At 43.3% G+C, this 23,147-nt stretch overlaps 1 protein-coding gene across 1 annotated transcript in view; it reads right to left on the reverse strand.

Annotated features, from left to right (window-relative positions):
- Window positions 1-23,080, reverse strand: part of FARP1 (FERM, RhoGEF (ARHGEF) and pleckstrin domain protein 1 (chondrocyte-derived)) — a gene marked incomplete at its 5' end in the record, with an annotated part of 192,374 nt that extends 169,294 nt beyond the window's left edge. The window contains one exon of the mRNA XM_011992457.1: window positions 22,987-23,080. Within this exon, the coding sequence (XP_011847847.1) occupies window positions 22,987-23,080 (94 nt within the window). The remainder of the gene's footprint in view (window positions 1-22,986) is intronic.
- Between the last annotated feature and the right edge of the window lie 67 nt (window positions 23,081-23,147).

Consider the following 23,147-nt stretch of genomic DNA (forward strand, 5'->3'; position numbering starts at 1 on the left):
CCGTCTCAAAAAAAAAAAAAAAAGAAAAGAAAGAAATTCTCAAGAGATACGTCATGGCATTAAAAGTTCAAGGGATAAAATGTTGGAAACTGATCTAAATGCATGAGTACCCAAATGGCAGCCAGTACTAGGATTGCATCCTCTCTGACAAATACAAGTTGTTGTTAGCGAACGAGGAAAGGATTTTCCCTAAGGGGAAAAAAAAAGATATACATTTAAAAATTCTTACTGAGCCCCTATCATCTTTCAACCACAAATTATAGTGAACTTTCACTTATCTCTCTCTCTCTCTCTCTTGCTAAAAGCATTATGGCCATGCCTAATACTTCGCTACTCAACACAAAGAATACAGACCACAGACTTGTGAGGCTGAAAGACGTGCAAGCAGAATTCAAGTATATTTCTTTGTGGCACATGCTTTGTTATATTCTTTAAGGTTAAATGGAAAGATATGAATAGCATGTTCCAATGACTGACAGAGAAGACAATATGTTAATCTGCTATGTATGAATTTATGGCCAGCTCAGACAAGGTCACAACATTTTAGTAGTTGAAGAAAGACGGGGAGGGGTGAGCTGTGAGAAATAAATGCCTTTTGGCTTGAGACAGAAACGTCAGCATCACACACAATTTCTCAGTTCATCAGTTTGGTCTGCGAAGGTGATACCATTGAAAATCATGGCACCCGCCCGCCTGCAAGAAACTTGCGCAACCACCTTGGCTGTGCCCATCGAATGGGTAGCTTTCCTGGTTCCTGTGTCTCCAGGTTCCAGGCCTGTACCACTCTGCAGCCCTCCTCTCCACCAGCCTAGAGTTATCTCAAAGCAGGACCCACCTCGGAATCTCTAGCTTTCTGGACCTAACACCCCAAGGAGTACATGTTTGCTGACTGACTGAATAAACAAATGAAACAGAACCGCGAGTCACTTCAAAAGCCCTTGATAATCTATAAACCATTTAAAAATAATTTTTCTTCCCAACTAGTACTTAGATGAATAAAAATCATAAAGATAAACTCCAAGTAAATATGGGCAAAACCAAGAGCCTTCAATTAAGCAGCTAAAAGTCCCACACTCCATTACCCAATAATTTTATTGGCTTCCATGTGCAGGTCTGGCAGAGCAGCAGACCCTTCTGCTGGAGGGGTCTCAGGCTCCACTATGTCATACACCAAGATGAATCTACCCGTGGGGATAGGGGAAAAGGGAGCTCACGGTTTGTTTTTACCAGGCCTGAAGTGACTCTCAGCAACCTTGCTAATAAGCGCTGCATTTCCCAAAATAAACAGAGAAGACCATTAGGTATAGAGTTTTCTAAACACCAGGGGAAAAGGAGACTTGCAATTAAATTCAGACCACCACTTCGGTCAAGTAAGGAGTGAACCCTGATGAATGAAACTTTCTAATCAAAGAGGCATGAATTAACTTTGAGGTCTTTCAATCAGCTAGTCAAATACAGTACAGTCTTTGAATTTCTTAATTGTCTGTTTTTCTTTGCAGAATTCCTCCTCCGGCGCTTAACCTTTAAAGGCCTTTCCAACCCTGAGATTCTATAGAATTCCACTCCTGTTACACATATCGATTTTACTAATTTGGACTAAAGTAAAATATTACAGTTAGTGAGATTTTCCCGTATACATAAATCTATGTCCTATATATATAAACCAAGAAGCCATTTGTATGTTGAGCATTTCAGAAGATGATAACAGGGACTCTGGAACATCCACTTACTAAAGCTAAGGGCGCAGGTTCAGATAGAACTTAGTTTACAAGTTCCAACTCTTAACGGCATCATTTATGAACATGTTTCCCCAAACCAGAACATACACAATGAGGACCAAGTTCCCCCATAAAAATCTTTTTGTAGGTTCTCAATTCCCACCACAAGCCTAAAAAAAAAAATCCAGTCCAAATAAAACGTTAACAGTTTTACTGCAGTAGATTTACATTCTATAAAATTCAACTACTGTAAGTATACAGTTCAGTGACTTTTTAGTACATTTATAGGGCTGTGCAAACACCACCACAATCCAGTTCTAAAACATTTCCGTATCACCCTGAAACCTCCCCTCAAGCCAGTCTGCAGTCAATTTCTGTTCCCACTCCCAGGCCAAAACAACCACCCAACATCTGCTTTCTGCCTCTGAGATTTGACTTTTCTGGACATTTCACATAAATGGCTTCAAAGAACATGTAATCATGTGTATCTGACTTTATTCACACAGCATAAAGTTTTTGAGGTTCGTGCATGTTGAGCGTAACCAATCAAGGTAAATTATATTGATATTCCCTTTACAATCAAAACAGAGCCTGCTACACACAGAGTGGGCCCGCAAAATTCATTAAAACTCCACCAGGGCCAAGTGGCCACTTCCACACTTCTACCCACTGCCACATCACTACCTCCGCCCTCAGCTCAGGAGCTCTGCCCGCTGGGGCTGGATACTCCCTGTTCTCTCACTTGTCCAAATGGGCTTACTGCACTCACCTTAACTCTCCTCACCCCTGGTTTCAAAGCACCCACAGCTGCAGATAAGAGCTGCTCCTGCCCCTACTCTGGTCCCAAGGGATCAGTGACAACCATGCCACTTCATCCCTCATTCTCTCAGCAAGGAGAGATGCATCCCACAACTGAGAACTAATGGCTTCCATTCTCATCCCAATGGGATCCTGAAGAAGTTCCTCTTCGCTCTTCACCTTGCCTTTCCTTGATTTCTCCAGAGAACTATCTTATAGGTAAACATTCCTCAAATGCCCAGACCTTGGTCATTGCTAGCACCCAGGCTAGGTCGGTGCTAGGAGAGAGGGCTGCAGAGCTTTTTGCCTGAGCACACCCATGAAGGGTAAAGTGTGGCAAAGCAGATCCGCCCCGGTCAGGAAGAAGCGGCTCTTGGAAAAGGAGAGTGACCATCTTTGGCCACTGGTGTCTGCAGGGGTGAAAAAAAGATGAGTGTGGGAGGTTGAAAACATAGCAACTGGGGAAAATGGAGGAATGAATGTGAGCTAGAAAAGAATTTTTATATAGGTAATATTACAGGCATAAACTGGCACTCCCTGTTCACGGTAGAGTTTACAAAAGTGGTGGAAACAGAGTTCATCCCACGTGTTTGCCCCATTATTCTGGAGGTTTGGTTACGGCTTTCCATGAAAGAGCAGAGTAACAGCCAACTTGGTGGCCCCTGCTTTTGTGCCCAAATGTGGCAGCTAAGTCAGCCCAATTCATGGGAAGTTCCTTTTTGCTTCCTACTTCTATGCAGAGAAGTTAATGGGTACAGAGCCAGTCTGTGTATGGGGTCAATTTTGAGGTGTGTCTACACTAAGTATTCCTTAAAAGGAATCAGGTTTCCTCAGGGGGAAAAAATGATCATAAATTTTAAAGGCGACGGACGGGCTGATCTGTTTTGTTTGAGAAATCCGGTCACCTGAATTAATGAGGCTGTTGCACGCACCCTCCATGTCCTGGCTTTTGCTCAGAGGACAGTCTTTACTTTCTGCTTTTTAAAGAGGTCTGAGCCATACACCACTGAGTACATGTGCACTTAAATAAAAACACTGGCTTCTTAAGGCAAGTTAAGTATCCCTCTGTGTGTTTTCACTGTAGTAATCATTCTGGGGACTTGATTTTCCCCCAAAAGCCCAAAAGGTTTATATGATCAAAACACCTCTTCTTTAGGTTTTACCCCCTCTAAAATATTAAATGCACAGTATCATCTAGAAAACGCTGAGCTTTTAACAATCCAAGTCCCAGGAATGTAGAAAGACATAAACAAAATGGAAAAGTAAACAAATGCCAAGCTCCTAAGTCACTGCCAGGAAAATTCTGACAGAGAGAAGAAAATGAGCCACACATTTTTAATGTGGCTTAGAAAACCCACACCTCCGCGGAAGGCTTGACTTCAGGCTTCTCCCACTTGCCAGCAACCTCACACAATAGAAGCTCTGTTTCTGCCAAGCAGGCCTGTCTGACTTCTCCACCTCTTCACCTACAGAACTTTCAGATGGTAAACAGGCGTGGAAAGTGACACGTGGACCACAGAAAGCCCTACAAGTCCAACAGAGAGAAAGAACAAAGTGCGTTCAAGTGGCCAGGAGCTGGTCAATGTACATGCCCCGGGCTCCTCCAGGTGGGGGCTTGCAGGACCTCTGCATGACTGACATTTGGGCAGGTGTTCCTTTATTGGGGACGGGGTGGGCTGTCCTATGCTTTGTAGGATGACCAGCAGCGCCTTGGCCTCTTTCTTCTAGATGCCATTAGATGACAACCAAAGCAGTCTCTGGACCCAGCTCAATGTCCCCTGGATGGCACAACGGCCCCAGGTTGATGACAGCTGGTCTGGACCAACTACAGGATCACCAGTTCCAGGGTTGGACAGCCCTGAGAGATCATCCAGGCAGGGACTTTGTCATTTAGGATGCATTCATGGAGTCCCTTAAAAGGTAACTCTCCAAGGCCATGGAGCCCCCAAGTCGGCGGCAGCACAGAAGCCAGAAGCCTCAGTGCCTGACCAGGCCAACGTTTTTGGAGAAGTCTCTTTTCAAAGAAAACTGGACATTAAGCGCCCCATAGATATTTGAAACCATCATTTGGTAAAGCAAATAATATTCATAATGCTGTTCAATATTCACAATTCTGCTCTCTTTTTTAGAAAAAAAGTACAGAGGGACAGGGAAGGGTGGCCCTGCTGGGCCGAGCAGAGAAGTGGCTTCTCCACCTGCAGAGATGGAAGAGCTGATGAAGCCACTGACAAGAGGGCACAGTCAGAAGGCAAGACCCTTTCATGTACAGAACACATTCTGTTCATGTTTATAAAACTGCTGTCATATAATTAACATTTTCCCTGGAAATCAGTCCACTCAAAAAGAATACGTGGACATCCTGGGTACCAAACCAAGAGGGCTCCCAAAGCATCTGCCCAGCTCTCTTCACTGCTGGTTAGAACGATGACAGTGACATGGTTGGATGACTACTACCAAGGCTGAAAGAGACATGGGGTCCGTGCAAATGACAGTGGCCCAGGCCCCCAAAGAACAGTTCCCCATGACCTAACGTGAAAGCCTGTCATCCCACAGTACTCGAGGTCAACCCCGTGAGGCAGCATGGACGACTGTCTTCTCTCTCCAGACCTCCTAACCAAACACCAACTTTCTCTTTGCCTCAATAAATACCTTAATCTAGATACAGTGCTCTCAGGGGGAAAGGGTGCGGCCAAATTCGGTGTGTGGTTGGCTCTTGGCCTATTACTGGGACTGAGAGGGAGTGTTTTAATAAATTCTTAGAAAATTATTTGGGGGAACATTAGAAACTATTCAATAGTGAGGTCAGAACAAAAGAGGAAGCTTTCAATGCTCCCGTAGCATTTCAGTCCGCCTGATTAGCTACTGATTAGCACAAATTACTTGAAGCAGCACATGACCCGGGAGGCCGAAAGCATCCAAAAACATAGAAACAGAAAACTATTTTAAAATAATAAAGAGCTAGAATCAAATGCACCGATTATTAAAATAGCAGTGATTTCAGCACCACGTTTTTGCTCGTGCAGTCATGTGTCGCAGCCATATAGCTTCACCGAACAGCTTTTTGTTACTGTTTATTTTCCTAAGCTCTCAAATAAAGTGATTAAAGAATTACATCTTCCTAAGGCTGCAGAAGGATGGAAGGAATTTATGAATTCAGGTTTCCAAGGCTATAACTGGAGTTAAGACTTTAATGTGGCTCTTTGGGGCCCAGACTGTATCTTTATTAATATTTTTCCTACTTTAGCATTTCTGCTGCCACCCACGAGCATAACTCCACACACAATTGCTCAAGGCTTACGAGTCTTCTGTAGAATAGGCAAGGAAAGGAATACTTTGAAGGCGTAATGTCAAAGCTCTCACTTCAGTAGGCAGCCCCTACGTTTTCATACATTTCGCCTGCTGGGCCCCATCTTTCCAATAGAACCAGCCAGAGCATGCTTTTATGTCTCTTGGCTGGTGGCCATCTTGTTCTCAGTGCGGGAGACAGGGTGTGAGGATAGAGAGGAAGAGAAAAGTTTGTTTCTAGCAAAGGTCAATATTAATAAAATACCCTATGCCAAAAAAACAGACACAAAAGTTTTATAACAATGGTTACTTCTGCATGGTAGAAGTGTGTTTTTTTTTTTTTTTAGTTTCTGTAGGTTCAAATGTTTTTGACAGGAACATGTATAACTTTATTACCCAGCATTAAAATCAGTATTTTTTAAATACAATCAATATTTTCTGAAGTTGTGCACATAATCCCAAGGGGGCCACTCACTGCACTCCCAAAGAAACCTCCGCTTTCCTGTTCCATCCCTCCCACCAGATAGCATCTGAGCAGCACGCACCTTCATTTTTACTCGGCAGCCCCTCCACTTAAAACTTGCAGTTCCATTCAGCACAGGTCTGAAAACCCTCATATATACAACGTCAGTAAATGACCAAACACATTCCTAAAGCCTGCCCAACCATTTAATCTTTTCTATTTCCGCATTACAGCAAGAAACACACTACTCATCCGTCAGCAGGTATAACTCACCTACATTGTTACACAACCAAGGCGCTGAAAAGACAGAAAGCTCCTTTTTTATGCTCTAAACTCCTAGAAGGTCAGCGACTGTTTTTAACTCCTCTGTACATTGATCATGTCCCATAACCAGAGAATGAATGAAGGGCTGATGAAGAAAAGATATGAAAGCCCAACAGCGTAAACACAGAGATAAAAACAAAACAAGGGCTTCACTCCATTCCTGGGAACAGCTGGTAGAGCAAACACAAACTATGTGAAAGCCACAGGTAAGGGGAAAAGAATTAAGCTGACGGCTTCAACCAACTCTTTCATACAAGTAGATGATAAAACAAAAAGAAGATGGAATACAGTCCCGTAAGAGTTTCTATCTGCACCTTTGGAAACTGTCTTCTATGCTAGTAAATGACATCTAACAAATGTTTAGTGAGTCCACCTCTGTGCAAGCATGGGACCTTGTCCATCCGTCTTCAGATTACGTGACATGAATGACAACGTAGAGACGTGTGATTCCCCAGGCAAGGTATTTAAACACGAGCCATGGTGTCTTCCCTTTTCCTTGGCAAAATGGGATAACTAAGCCTTGAAAATGCTGTTAAAGGAACTAAAAAGGAAAGTATACACACAATGCCTGACAGAGGACAGATGCTCAAATACGCAGAGCACACGCAGGGCCACCGTGCTGCGCAGCTCTGGGGCCTAGGGCGCTTCCCAACACAGTCCTACACAACCTGACATGGAAATCCTCGGTCGCCCTGTTTCTTGGCATGCTGCTTTGTGGTTTATTTCATTTTCTACTTCTCTGCCGTTTCTCATCAGAAATGTCAAGGTCAAAATGCAAACACACAGGATGATGGCAAACAAGATACAGGGAACGTGGATAATTCAGAAACCCGCTCTGATAGGGATCTTCTTCTGTGCCATGTAACATGACAAGGAACTTATTCAAAATCTATCTGTAATTCCTAGATACAACTGACAACTTCCAAGTAACATAAAACAGCATTTAAGACTCTTGTTCCTATTGGTAGGGGGTGCAGCGGTGGCGGGGAGACAGAACCCTTCTGAGAGTCAGATGAGAGACAGGGGCTTCCTTCCCCCAAACATACACATCTACCCAAACTTTGCTTACATGTCAGACCATTCATAACCATAACGTCCCCACCCAAATGTCCTCTTTCCCACAGTAGTAACACTCCAAAGAGAATCAGACAGACCTTCTCATAATTTCATTTAAATACGGGGCAGGTTGAGTTTTTAAAATTATTGTACCTATAGCTGGCTGTAGTCACAGTTATTCACCCTTTCTCTCTAGGCTGTGTTAAAATTCCTAAGAACAAAATAGCATGAACAAAGCCTGGGAAGTTTTAAAGCTAGTCTCGAATCCCAAATGCCTGCTGTTTCACCAAATAATTAAGCTGCTACTTCATTTCTATTGCACACCTGCAACTTAATTGCTTCACAAAACCACACGCACAGATGGTTTCGAGAGAGGTAAGTCCACATAATAAAATTTCATGGGCAGCTCAGTTATTTGGACAAGGTTTTGGTTCTATGGAGCTGCTGCCCAGGGCAAACACATCATCTAAGTAGCTCCTGCTGATGAGCTGAACGTCACTTTGTGTTGACAGCACTAGGGCTACCCTATGGCCTATCTTCCTATTGCTACCCTATGGCCTATCTTCCTATGGGAACAATCCGGCATCTCCCCTGAGGGTAACCAGACTGTGCTGTGAACAATAAAGAAAGCCCTATACCCCACGTTCTGACTTGAAGAAAAGCAGAGATTACAAGAAGGTGACATATGAATATTCGTTTGCTGTTATTAAAAAACCATCATTTGAAATCATTTAAATCAGTGTCATTTAAAAAGTCATTTACAGCCGTGTAATTCCAGCTTTGGGAGGCCAAGGCAGGAGGATTGCTTGAGCTCAGGAGTTTGAAACCAGCCTGGGCAACGTAGTGAGATCTTGTCCTTACAAAAAAAATACAAAAATTAGCCAGGCATGGTGGCTAGCACCTGTGGTCCCAGCTACTCAAGAGGCAGAGGTGAGAGGATCCCCTGAGCTGGGAGGCAGAGGCTGCAGTGAGCTGTGTCACTGCACTCCAGCCTGGGAGACAGAGGGAGACTCCGTCTCCAAAAAAAAAAGAAGAAAAAAAAAAGCCATTTAAGTCACTTTATAATCCTTTACAGTTTACAAGTACTGTAAAATCCTTTACAGTTTACAAGTACTCTAACATGGCTCAGAACCTCAGAAGGGAAAGCAGATATTCTACCCAAAAAAGGCTCCCATTAGTAAAGGCTTTCTGAACATCTGTGCTAGGAGTGGAGGAGGTGCATGAAGAGGGGGGTCCCTGTCTTCACAGATCATAGAAACATAGGAGAAGGATGCCCATGTCTGCTCTGGGGAGAACAGGGGTTTCTACAAGGGGAGAAGCATTGATTTGGATTTTTACAGGGAAAGTCGTTTCATCCAGAGAACTGGAATGGGAAGAAACTGGGGAAATAGCGTTCAAGGCAGAAAGGAGAGTGTGCAGATGTGCTGGCAGCAAGGTGTACCTGCAATCAGGGGGCCATGGGACAGGAAGGAATGATGGGGGTGAGGTTGGAGAAGGTGACGAGCCTAATCCACGAAGGTCTTCCCAGTGATGGATAATGGGAGTTTATAGATGAGGAAACTGAAGCCACAGACCTGCTCGAGTAGCTGCTGCCAAACCAGGACATGCTCCACGTGGAAGCTCTTTTAAAAAATGTATGGCTGCTCAGGTCTCATCCCCAAAGCTCTGATTCAGTTAGCTGGTGTCGCACCTGGGAATCAGTACTCTTTCAAAAAGTTCCCCAGGTGAGGCTAATGTGCAGTTGGCCCGGACAAGCCCTGGGCTAGAAGCTAAGCAACCACCTGAGGTCATCCCAGTTCAGGGCTCTTTCTTATACTTTAAACTGCAGTGATTATGGCCCTTTCTTATATTAAGAATGCAAAAAAATAAAAGGATGGGAAGAAAGGACTCTCAAAATACCACATGCATACATACCCCAGTCTTCCAGATACAATTCTTTATTATTCCAGAAAGAATTTTAGCATTTATTACTTGACATGCTGGATGTCCTAATTAATGCAGATGTTAACAAATCTGAACTGACCTTTATTTCTGAAGTAAGTCTTTAGGCTGGGAAGAAAATTCCAAATGTCTCTTTATTATCTGAACCATTCTTTAAGATGGTGATGCTTTATGGAACAAATCAGCAAGTCAAAGATGCATAAGAAACTGACTCACCCAGCCAGAAGAACATGGGGGAGGAGAGGGGCCCTGGGAGGTTATTTTTATCTACAGGCTTTTAGTGCTTTCAAAGGTCATCTTATTGACAAATCTGGAGTTTATAAGCAGAAGTGGTGAGGCAGAGGTAGCAGCCCAGCAAGCTTCCTTAAATCTAAATGGCTAACATTCCCCCACGGAGCAAGAATGGCAAACCTGGGTCGTATCCACTGCCCCTTCATCCTCCCCACATCCACTGAGGACACGCGAGTCTCCTGGCATTGCTTGTCCAGGGCTCCCTCTGCTGCCATGACTCCTTTAAACTTGGCAGTGGAATCAAAATCAATTTATGATTCCTGCCCTAAAATTTAATATCACTTCAAAAGAGCACCAAGGTATACCAGGCAAGAAGCCGGAAACATGAATCCCCTTCATTTAAATTAACAATGTAGCCCTTTATGTAAGTAGATACAGACTTGCAAAAAAATAAATAAATAGTGCCTGGGGGTGTGTGTGTGTGTGCGCGCGCGCGCGTGTGTGCGCGCGTGCATACTTTTTTTTTTCTGAGACGGAGTTTTGCTCTTGTTGCCCAGGCTGGAGTGCAATGGTGCGATCTCAGCTCACTGCAACATTTGCCTCTTGTGTTCAAGCGATTATCCTGCCTCAGCCTCCCCAGTAGCTGGAATTACAGGTACCCTCCACCACGCCCAGCTCATTTTTGTGTTTTTAGTAGAGACGGGGTTTCAACATGTTGGCCAGGCTGGTCTTGAACTCCTGACCTCAGGTGATCTGCCCGCCTCAGCCTCCCAAAGTGCTGGGATTACAGGCGTGAGCCACCATGCCTGGCCTTGGGGACATATATATATTTTTTGAAAAATAAAATGCTTTTCACTCCTGCCAAAACAGAAAGAAGAAATACAACAAACAAAGCCAATCTCTAAAGTGCTCTCTCCAAATTAATAATACTGTAAATTTACCTTTATGCCAAAGGCCAGGTTTGTGTCTATTTCATCTTTCCCCATAACGACTTACACAGAAAAGTAATAAGCAAGCACCGTCCTCACCTCACAAGTTTGTTTTTTAAAGTAAGTAATATGACATGTGGGAGAACTCTTAAGTCCACTGCATGACATGATACAAATAAACATTATAACATCATTTATCAATATTTGTTGAATGCTTGATAAGAGATGGTTGAACCCTTCATGGCATCCCACAACCTGCCCTCCTTGAGTTAGTGGCTTTGCAAGTGAGTTGCTTCACTGGTGATCATAACAAGAATAATGTAAATTTCACAGAGCTGTGATTTCCACAGGCCTCAGTGAGGAGGAGGGCCAAGGGTCAGATGAGAGCAAGAGAAGCCACAGTGAAGCCAAAATGCTGCAGTGGAAAAGACCTGTTTGTTCTTTTTCCTCCTTTCAGGAATGAAAAGTGACTGATCAGCTTGGTTGGAGATGATCAAATGCCAGGGAAATAGCTCAAGTCCACAGATCATTCATAGACGGACTTCGACACACATAAATATCTACTTGGTAAAGAGTAAGACCCAACTAGACCAGCATCTCTTTGAGGCATCCTCACATGTGCCTTACAATCCAAAAAAATCTGGAAACCCTGCCATGATCAAAAGATTTGTTGACTCAATAGTGAGCTGAGCAAAAAAATGTGGGTAAGCAAAACGGCCATCTTAAGTAAAATGACCGTCTTAGTGTAAAGACGGGATGTCTGGCCCTTTCTGCCAAGTGGGCAGGAGGCAGCACCCTCTCCACTGGCCCATGCTAACCTGATAAATCCCTGCCCTGCCTTTCTCTAGGCTCAGGGAGGTCACCTTCTCCTCTTCCTATTTGTCAGTACAATATCCCCTGGCTTTACTTTAACACACATTCAGGATAAGCTGTGATCATGGAAATTTCGATTTCTTATGCTGACTGACTACATTTTACGTATTGTTGACAGTATCCCTGTGCCATTTGCAGCCTGCTTCCAAATCTCTCTGTGGGTTGCAGGACACCCAGAGGTTTCTCCATGGATTCTGGTGTCACCCACAGCATGTAGCTTGGTACCTCAGAGACGGGGTTCACCTTTCTTAGTGGCCCAGTGTTTGAAGTCACGCTACCTTTCCTCAGGTGGCCTGTCTTCCCCTCCTCTGAAGTATGACTCTGAGCCTGCTGGGTCATCTGGCAGTAGCATGACATGGCTCTGCTATGAGGAGAATGTCACTTACTCCTGGGCATCCCCGACCCAGCCCTGTTCTCGCAGACCTCCTTAGCTTGGTAAATATTTATCCAGCATGTCTGGTCTCAGCAAAGGCATGATAACCATCCTTTGCCTGCTCTCTATGCTGGAAAACAATTGATTCTGTCTATATGTAACTGGAAAATAGGGCAATGTCAGTCATCCATCACTGCGTTAAGAGAAGATCCGTCCATCTGATTCTCTTTTATTGAAAGTCAGATCACACGCACACCCAGACAAACAGGGGACTTTCAAAATTCACTCCAGCTCTGCTTCCCCCTTTTCTTCCTACATTTTATTTACCCCATGAGTTGAAATGACTCCATTATTTTCTTATTAAAATAGGTTATATTTTCTATGTAAGTGTCTTAGAAAGAAGCACGTTACCTACACAGGATCATATAGCTCAGAACACTGTTACTGTCCTAGACTAGAGTTACAAGCAGGATAAAGGTTCCAACTGAAGGGTACAAAACGTGAGCTTCCCATCCTACACCACCAAGATCATGCCACTGTAGAACAAGATTTTCTTCAAGTCTCTTAGCATTCTTACCCCCAGCCTTTGGGCTGGACAACAACGAGTGACATGTATGATAATTCATCATAGATGGTTCCTATACTATATTCTCCATCAGCACTGCCCAACACAATGTTCTACCAGGGAGGGAACGTTCTATATCTGTGCTATTTCAGTAGCCACTGGCCACAGATGGCTAGTGAGCCCTTGAGTACGACTAGTGCAACTGTGTTTTCAATTTTATTTAATTTAAATTTAAATAGCCACATGTGGCAAGTGACTACTGTATTGAATGTTGCACTGCCTGGCCATGAGATACTACATTTATTGTTACGTTATTTAGGCTACAGTGTTTTGACAAATACATTTTCCCCATGGCTTCCCCCCACCCCATTTCATTTTTGCCAAGTACTTGGCATCTACTGTAACTTACAGCTCCCATTTCCCTAATTTAAGAAAATGTTAAGAGTCAAGTTCACTGGAGAAATGGGAAGCAAATGAACACTTCAGATTTCTGGTTAAAAATGTGGATGCTACGTATTGAATTCAGTGGGTCTTACACTCCCTCCAACTTGCAAAATAAATGGGTACTTTTAAAGTTATCCACAGCATGTAAGATACGCTGAAAGGGCTGTGGATGCTTCCAGAACAACACACTTAAGGGCACACACTGTACTTTGTTAAGAACAGGAAACGTCAACAGAAAAACTCCTGCAGAGGAGGAGAATTACATTTTGCTTCCTACCCTTGGAAAAGCCTTTTCAATGTCCACCCACCCAAGTTTAGTTTACTCTCCAAAGAGGTTCTTGTGAAGAACATAGAAGCTATTGTTTCCCCCCAAGGACTCTCCTCAAATAAGGCTTTGTCTCAATGCTTCACAAGACAATCACTCTCCAAGAAAATGCAAGGGAATTGGGCCAGATGGTGTCAACTTGGTGGTGTTTACACAGACTGTTCTTTGAATGACTGAGAGAGTTGGCAGGGCCACTTACACCAAAGACTTGGAGACCTGGAGGCGCTCAAAGGAGAGAGAGCAACCAGTGACGAGAAGGTAGGGAGGGAGGCTGACGGGGCAGGAGGTACTCTGCTAGCTTGGTGGTGGGTACGAGGAATGACTCCCTGCACCAGGATATGGAATCTTGCTGAGGGGCTCAGGACAGTATTGCTGGGATGGGATACACCCGCTGGCAGAAATTTGTCCCTCATGACAGTTCCTTTGCAGGTTTGGAATCCAATCACCCAAGTTCTGCTGAACAAATGATTTTATAATCAGCAAACTCTGCCCACGATGGAAAGCAAAGGCCAGTTTCACAGACCCAAATACATTTGGCCTCTGAACGACATGGATTTGAACTGTGAGGATCCACTTACATGTGGATTGTCTTCTGCCTCTGCCGCCCCACAGACAGCAAGACCAACCCATCTTCCTCCTCCTCCTCAGCCCACTCAACATGAAGACGATGAGGAGGAAGACCTTTAGGATGATCCTCTTCCATTTAATGAATTGTAAATATAGTCTCTTCCCTATGATTTTCTTAATAACATTTTCCTTGACTCTAGCTTGCTTTACTGTAGGAATCTCAGTATATAATACATACAACATACAAAACACGTTAATTGACTATATTATTGGTAAGGTTTCTGATTAACAGTAGGTTGTTAGTAGTTAAGTTTTTGGGGAGTCAAAAGGTATACGTGGATTTCTGACTGCACAGGTTGGGCACCCCAATCCTTGCACCGTTCACAGATCAACTGTAATCTCAAGAACTAGGCAACTATAATATTTACTTATATATTCAGAGATGTGCATCCTTTCAAATTTCAAGTTCCTTTCATATGGAGCAAAGAAAGTATCTAAGATTCGGGCGCTAATGTTCTTTTCATGTGTTTGCCCCCTTGGTCTTTCCCTTCTAAAAACAGCAACTCCATTTTGCCAGTTGCTTGGGCCAAAAACCTTGGAGTCATCCATGACTCCTCTTTCTCACATATTTAATACCCAATTCTTTGGCAAATCTTGTCAGCTCTACTGTCAAAATGCAGCTGGAACCCCAGCACTTCCCCCCACCTACACCAGTACTATGCTACACAAAGCCACGGCCATTGGTCTCCTGGCCACTGCTGTTCCAACTCAGCAGTCAGTATGGTCCTTTTGCAAAGTCAGGGCAGATCCATCCTTCAGAATAAACCCTAAACTTTTCCTGGCCTACTGCAATTTCTCTGGGCACCCACCCCTATACCACGCTGTCCCTCACCTGTTCTCTGCAGCCACGGAGGACACCTTGCGGTTCCTCAAAGACACAGAACACACTCCTGCCTCAGGGCCTTTGCAAATTATCTTTTTGCTCTCTGAAAGTTGGACATTTAGCAGAGACCTACGGGAAATGAGGAAGTCATTTTTGAGGTCATTTCCTGTAGGTCTCTGCTAAATCTCACTTTTTCAGAGAGACCTGTCTGACAAGTTTTATAAAGTATGAACATGTATCTATCCATTTGCACACCATTATGCTCTCTCCTTCCTCCCTGGCTTTGTTTTGCTTTGTAGCACTTAGTACCACCTGGCATATGATGTAGTTAGGTCTCTTCCTGTCTTTCCGAACTGGAACTAAGTTCCCAGCCCTCTACAAGGAGGAAACCCCCCAGAAGTAAGGCTTGGGGATGATGGACTACCCTTTCCGACCTCACCACCCAACACCAAAAAAACAAAAGGGTTGTATTAATAGGTGTCAAATGGGGGTGTTGTAGGGAGAAGTATGTATGTGTATGAAACACTGACCTTTGTATCAGGAAATCTATTCAAAAATCCATGTATTTCCAGGACAAAAGTTCCTATCTCCCTGACAGTTCCTGTGCTCTTTTTCTGTATGGGCTAATTTTAATTCCATCTCATCAAGTCCCTGTAGTAATCGATGTTGACAGTCCCAGATGCCAGGCTTTCGGTAAGGGCATCTGCTTATTCCCTCAGGATTACACTAAGTGACTTAACCTACAGGACAGCGAGCACTTCTCTAGAATTTTCAAGAAAAGAAGCATGCAGTGCACAGTCCACACCAAGAGCCAGAGGGGTCCTGCGGGGCCCTGAGCATCTGTGTATCCAGACAGTGATCTCCTTGAGAGCAGGGACCTCGTCTCCTTCATGGCTGGCCCGGATGCCTTGCACGAGATCTAGATGTAGTTAAGCTCCACACGAGCTGGAAGAATGCTGCCCAGCTGAAGACAACCAAGTATTTTACAGATTGTTCACTGCATGCAGATGGCTCAAATAAATGCTTTTCATCTATCATTGGAAATAGATGCATTTTTAAAGCATTAAGTATTACAGCCATTCACCTTGAGTATATGGAGACACCAGATTTGCACTCAGAGGGAATGAAATGGTTTTCCATTTTAACCACTTAGAATTTCCTATGTTGTGCTTAATTTAATTTTGAGACTTTGCATTAGCCAAAGTACAATAACATTAATTCTTCCTTTAAGGGGAGAAAGGTATGACTGGATTAACGTGTCTGTGACCACATACACCAGGCCTGGCACGTGGTTCCCAACTGCTGCTGGATCAAGTCTTGGCATAGGACTAATTCAGCCTAAAAGTACATTTTGATGGTCTGTGGGATTGATCCCAATGGCAGCTGACAGCTGACATTGAATATTTGAGTACACAGTATAGCAAACATTAATGAGTTATAAAACAAAACATCATCCCACTGAGTCGAATTGCTCATACACAGGAAAAAAAAAAAGCCATAGGAACTGTTGTTCCTACAATACCCAGAAATAGAATTCATAACATATGACCAGCACAATTAAGACATTTGAGAGCTTGGTAAAAATAAATAATTATGTAACAGAAAAAAAGCAGCGATAACTTTCAAAACATTTAAATGCCACATAGGCCAGTACCTCACCCAACGCTGAAATCTCATTCACTGGAGCTCCAGCAGAGGTGTGTGTATTCGCCCAAATACTTGCGGAAACCAGGTGCTATTACCGCCATCAAAACAATCATCCATCTGCAGGCACCACTAACCATGAGACTCATCCAGCACCTATCACATGTCAGATGTGAAGACAGACACTCAGGATACAATGACAGAAAACAGCATTTGTGCTCCCGAGGGGCTCAGAACCTACTTAGAGGAGACAATACAAAATTACACAGTGAAGGGGTTGGTGATGGGGCACGGTGAGGCCACAAGAGCACCAAGGAGAAATACCATGAACAAGAAAGCAGGAAAAGCCCCCAGGAAGTAACAGTGCTTTGGCGCATACTGAAGTCTGCTCAAGAAGCAAGAGGCCAAGGCATTCCAGTGAAGTGCAGACGTGGGGCAGGAGCGTGAAGAAGATCTGCAGGCACATCAAGAGGCTCCTGTCAGTTCCAGAACAGCCTTATTGTACATATTATGAAGCTTAGATTTTATCCCAAAGATGAAGGAAAACCACTATAGAATAACACGCTTAGATATGCATAGGCAAACCTATGCCATCCCTCGTCAGTCTTTACTGTGCTACTTATTAATTGAACATCAGTCCTCCCCCAGCGACCCTAAGCTCCATGAGGACAGGGACTGCATGGGTTTTGTTCACCAATGTATTCCTATCATCAAAAGAAGTGCCTGGGGCCGTGCGCAGAGATTCATGCCTGTAATCCCAGCACTTTGCAGGGCTGACGTGGGCGGATCACGAGGTCAGGAGATCCAGACTATCCTAGTCAACATGGGGAAACCTTGTCTCTACTAAAATTAAAAAAATTAGCTGGGCATGGTGGCAGGCACCTGTAATCCCAGCTACTCGGGAGGCTGAGGCAGGGGAATCGCTTGAACCAGGGAGTCAGAGGTTGCAGTGAGCCCAGATCACGTGGCTGCACACTCCAGCCTGGGTGACAGAGAGACTCTGTCTCAAAAAAAAAAAAAAAAAGTGCCTGGGACACAGCATAACCAGTTTTCAAGTTGTCAAATGGCACAGCATAAAGCATCATATTGGATTTTTTTAAAGATTATGCATGAAGAGAATTAAAAATGAGCTAAAGAAAATTGAAATCAACTGTAGCTTAGGAAATTCACTATGTTGAAATATGTGCTTTTAAATACAAGATGGGGGCAGACTATAAATCAGTCGAGTAGAATCTGGTTGCCAATATGTAAAAAAAAACAGGATAATCATGGTAAACGCACATCTGGGCTGGGCGTGGTAGCTCACACCTGTAATCCCAGCACTTTGGGAGGCCGAGGTGAGCAGATCACAAGGTCAGAAGATCGGGACCAGCCTGGCTAACATGGTGAAACCCCATCTCTACTAAAAATACAAAAAATTAGCTGGGCATGGTGGCGGGCGCCTGTAGTTACTTGGGAGGCTGAGGCAGGAGAATGGCGTGAACCTAGGAGGTGGACTTGCAGTGAGCCGAGATCGTGCCACTGCACTCCAGCCTGAGTGACAGAGCGAGACTCCGTCTCAAAAAAAAAAAAAAAAAAAAAAAAGACGTCTGATGGTTAATTTGGAAAGGACAAAAGCCTATGACATTGACTTTACTGCAGAGAAAATAGAAAACTATTTGGAAGATGAAAGGAAAACTGAACATTTTGTATTTGTAGTGCAAAGCACAATGACCATGGCAGAAACTGGTTTCTGTTTTGTTGGGGAGCATGTCATGAAAATATATGCAAAGATTAAGTTGCAACAGGTTGGGTCAGTACAATGCTACATAAACAGTATAAGAGTTTTTGAATTAAATTGGCTCATGCAACAAAATGATGTAGCATCATCGTAACAAAATCTGATTGGATAAGCTCACAGTACAGCAAGGATCCCTGAAGCCCATTAATCCCAAAATTTTGTGTCATTATTCTTCCTCATTGTTCTTTTTATTTATAAAAGCTAATTTCGTTAAACAACAAAAAGAAGTGCCTGGGACAAAGCAGGTATTGAGTAAATGTTGACTGGATCAATGAGTCCATCGGTAATGAATGTGTCATCTCTAGTAGGGTGGATTGAAAAGGGGTGTATTAGTCCATTTTAATGCTGCTGATAAAGACAAACCCAAGACGGAGCAATTTACAAAAGAAAGAGGTTTAATGGACTGACAGTTCCACGTGGCTGGGGAGGCCTCAAAGGCATGGTGGAAGGTGAAAGGTATGTCTCACATGGCGGCAGACAAGAGAGAGAAGCAAAGCAGAACCCCCTCATAAAACCATCAGATCATGTGAGACTTATTCACTACCATGAGAACAGTATGGGAGAAACCACTCCCACGATTCAATGATCTCCCACGGGGTGCCTTACACAACACGTGGGAATTACAGGAGCTACAATTCAAGATGAGATTTAGGTGAGGACACAGCCAAACCATATCAAGAGGATACTAAGGGAGGCAGAAAGACCAGTTGGTCACAGGAGGGCTCTATGAAATAATGAGGCTTGTGCTCAGGAAGGAGCAGATGCAGGAGAGAGGGACAGGTAACAAGAGGCAGGATCACAAGATCTGGTGACTGCTTGGCTACAAGAGACGAGTGGGCAGGAGAAACCCAGGGGCCATGCAGGTTTCTGGTTTGCAGAAGGGACAGTGAGGCCAGGGGTTCTAAGCAAGGAAAGAATAAGGTATTATGAGCAGGGAGAAAGTCAATTCAGTATTAGATATACTGATCTCAGGGTACCTAAGGGGCAGCAAAAAGGAACTGGCATACATGGGTCTGCATACAGAGGGAGACATGGCCTGAAATAGACACAGGGGACCACCAAAGGGGCCAGGAAGGGGCCGTGGAACCGTGGGTGAGAAGCCAGTAGCCTGGAGCAAGGCTTGGGATCATTTTTCTGGCAAATACTGACTTCTATCAAGTTCACTGCTACTCCCAAACGATGGTTGGAAAGCGACAACTTGTCTTCCTACTAAGCTTCCGGCTATAAGCATTTTATTTTCAACTCTTAAGACTAATAACAGCAGAAGCTGTTGAACGAGATCATCTCCATAAAGGAAGACAGTTGTCTGAATGCTGTCTGTTGGGTTAAAAAGCAGTTGAGGCCAAATACGCACAACAAAATTACCCCAGTGTCAGATGTAAAAAGGGCTGATGATGATTCTTTTCATTATAACCAGGATCCACTTAGGTTTTGAATTTCTGTGAGACAAGGAAGCAGATTACAGGAAAGATAATGAGCGTGTTTTAATGTCTAGCAGGCACCTGGCTTTCTCAGACTGTGAGTGACATCACCAAACAACCACGCAGTTTCCTGGAGGTTCTTTGAGATGGAGAAAAGAAACAGAAAATTCTGAATGAAATAAAATGAGGAGCTGATCCAGGAGAAAAGGGAAAGGAGCTATGGAAAGAGGCCGGCATTCATGATGAGAAAACACACATTAATCTGTTTTATTTCAATTTTTTAAATTTCTTATAAGTAAGAATGCCTCCAGGTTAAGGCCAGGGGAGGGGGGTGGGGGGATTCCATATTTTAAAAATTTTTAATGTGTACCTGTTATATTTTTTCCCTCCAAAATTAAAACAACTTTGTTAAGTCCAATAAGGGGACATGTACATTGTTACAATCTAGACTGCCTACTTGATTGAATGGAATACATTTCCATGAGCACATCAGCATTACTTTTTAGCTACTGAAATAATAATACTCGCACCTTTTGTAAAAGTAGCAACATGGAAGCAGGTTTCAAAATCTTTCATTCCAAAGTCAGATCTAGGGCCAGACCATAAATTAGACTCTGTGTGGTTTTCAGGTCCAGGGGAGCCCACCTCTGTTAATAAGAGTGACATTTTCCCATCTGTCTAATACTAAATGAATATACAGAGAACTAGCAAGATGTGTGCCTCAGCTCAAGGAGAGTCAATAGCTAGAAGCTGGCACAGGAAGAACGATTCTGGAGCCTGGTTTTAATCTAACACTTTACTCAAATTACTCTGAGGCAGACTGAGATCCTCTCAATATTAGAAATTAACTTTCTCAACTCTTTAAGAGTAGAAACAAACTTCACTTGCAAATATAATCAGGAAAAAACATTGAGGGACAAAGGAAGTAAGTCAGATAGATAACTGAGACTGGGCCTTTGGAAAAGTCTAGATATCCCTAATGTAACCAGAAGAAGAAAAAGAGCAATGGATTCATTCACCTAATTCCGTAATGAGATTGCTATTTTTTTTCCCCCAAATATCTATGTGTCTGCTGAAGCCAGTTTAGCCACTTGTTCTCAGGGATCACATTTCTAGCCCTTGGGGTGGGTGAGCATTTCTCAGGGATTTAGCTTTGTTTGTTGCCTAGGTACCATGAGGTGAGGGCAGGGATGGGGCAGGGCACAGGTAGGGCAAGTTATGGATATGTATCATCTTGGTCATTTAAAGACATTTAAACATAGAAGGAAGGTGGTGGCGTTGGCTATCCAAGTGTTGACCAATAGAGCTCTCTGCGATGATAGGAATGTTCTAGATCAGGAGGGTCCAATCTTTTGGTTTCCCTAGGCCATACTGGAAGAAGAGGAAGAATTGCCTTGGGCCATACATAAAATACACTAACACTAACAACAGCTGATGAGGGGGGAAAAAAATCACACAAAAAAACTCAATGTTTCAAGACCATTTACGAACTTGTGTTGGGCCTCATTCAAAGCCATCCTGGGCCCCATGTGGCCCACGGGCCACGGGCGTTGAACAAACCTGTTCTAGATATATCTGCACTGTCCAGTATGGTAGCCACCAGCCACATGAGGCTATCGAGAACTTCAAACACGACCAGTGCAACTGAGGAGCAAACACTTTAATTGTATTTTATTTAAAATGAAATCACTGTATGTGGCTGGAGCCCTTCCACACCACACAGCATAGATTTAAAGGACACAACCTACCTTCTTTGTTAGCTGTCCTGCCAAACAGAAAATTCTAACTTTGAACATTTTGGGATTTATTTTACCCAGGAACGTGTTCATCCTTAATTATAGTCAGCAAATACCCACATTGTGGCAGTCTGTTCTCTAAACAAGCTAAGTAATTATCTTCATCTTCAGAGATATATAAACTTGCCACATTATAGGCTGAGAAACATTTCACTTAAAGGTATATGCTAATTATATAAGAGCACAACCTTCAGGGTGATTTCTCCCAAAGTGAGAACAAATATCTTAAAAATATTAGTGGATTGGCTGATAAAATCAGAAAGTTTATTATCCAAAGATTTTTCTCAGATGAGAAAAACAGAAACAAAACCAACTTCTCAGGATGCCAGAACACCCAACACTTGGATTCTGTCCTGTTTGGTAGCCTCTGTTTATTATCCTGCCTCTCTACAAGGCCTTCGGTAAACTCTGCTGCATCCTTAGGCTTTTAGAGAGAAGACTAAGATTTTAATTGCTGTACGTGGCATTTTCCAAGATGGCCTCCTGCATTCTACTGTGCTGAAAAATTTGAAGACAAAACCCCAAGTAGTTTTAGTCTTTCTTGACCTTAAACTTGCATAAATGGCTTCCTCTCAAACTTCCCTTTGGTTTTCTCCTTAGAATGGATGAAGATGTCCTGATTTTCCTTATGAAAATTCTTAAGTCAAATGACAGGAAAGCCACTTTCAAAGCATATAGATTACAGCATTTATGCAGAGTTATCCTGTTCAATCAAGTCAAAATGATCCTCTTTAAGGTGTAGTAAATTCAAATGCACACAAAGTCCTTAATTATACAGAGAAATGCATAATAACATGTGCATACTGATAAGCATGATTATTTCAGTAAAATGGACCTTCTAAGATAGTAGGTATAATGACACATTGTTTTTAAGGCAATGTCAAAAAAAAAAATAAAGCATTCAACAGGAGAGAATTTTCCAGAAATTCTCTGGGGTTTTTTCTGTTTTTTTTTTTTGTTTTTTGTTTTTTAAAACGGAGTCTCGCTCTGTTGCCAGGCTGGAGTGCAGTGGTGCGATCTCCGTTCACTGCAATCTTCACCTCTTTGGTTCAAGCAATTCTCCTGCCTCAGCCTCCCGAGTAGCTGGGACTACAGGCACGCACCACCACGCCCAGCTAATTTTTGTATTTTCAGTAGAGATGGGGTTTCACCATGTTAGCCACGATCTTGATCTCTTGACTTTTTGATCCGCCTGCCTCAGCCTCCCAAAGTGCTGGGATTACAGGTGGGAGCCACGGCGCCCAGCTGAGAAATTCTCTTTTAAGATAAAATCTTTTAATCCTCTGATAGAAATAATTTCTAAGTACATTTATAATTCCTTGAGTCTTAAAGTGGCCTAATAACATCCAGAGAAAGAATACGATCGTGCTTTTGTAAAATGAAGAATAAAAATGGAGACAATGAAATTGAGCAAACGACGAGTAAAGAAGTTGAGGGATAAAGTCCAGGCAGTTGAGTTTTCTGGGAAAATTCATTAATTTATCAAACTTAGGATTTGAAGAAGTGTGTGTGAACAGAAATCCCCCAAGGTTTGGGTTACATGATGAACTTGTTCAAGTTGCTCATTTACCGAACACAGTCGTGGGTGCTGACAGTACACCGGTGTCCGGCCAGGCTCTGTGCAGCTATACGGATTCAACAGGGACACAGACAGGAGCAGACAGCTGGGGTGGGCGGGGAGCACATGGGAAGGACACCTAAAGCAGGGTCTTCTCGACCAAGACACGAGGA

Source organism: Mandrillus leucophaeus, unplaced genomic scaffold (assembly GCF_000951045.1).
Source record: "Mandrillus leucophaeus isolate KB7577 unplaced genomic scaffold, Mleu.le_1.0 Scaffold1103, whole genome shotgun sequence".
Classification (NCBI taxonomy): Eukaryota; Metazoa; Chordata; class Mammalia; order Primates; family Cercopithecidae; genus Mandrillus; species Mandrillus leucophaeus.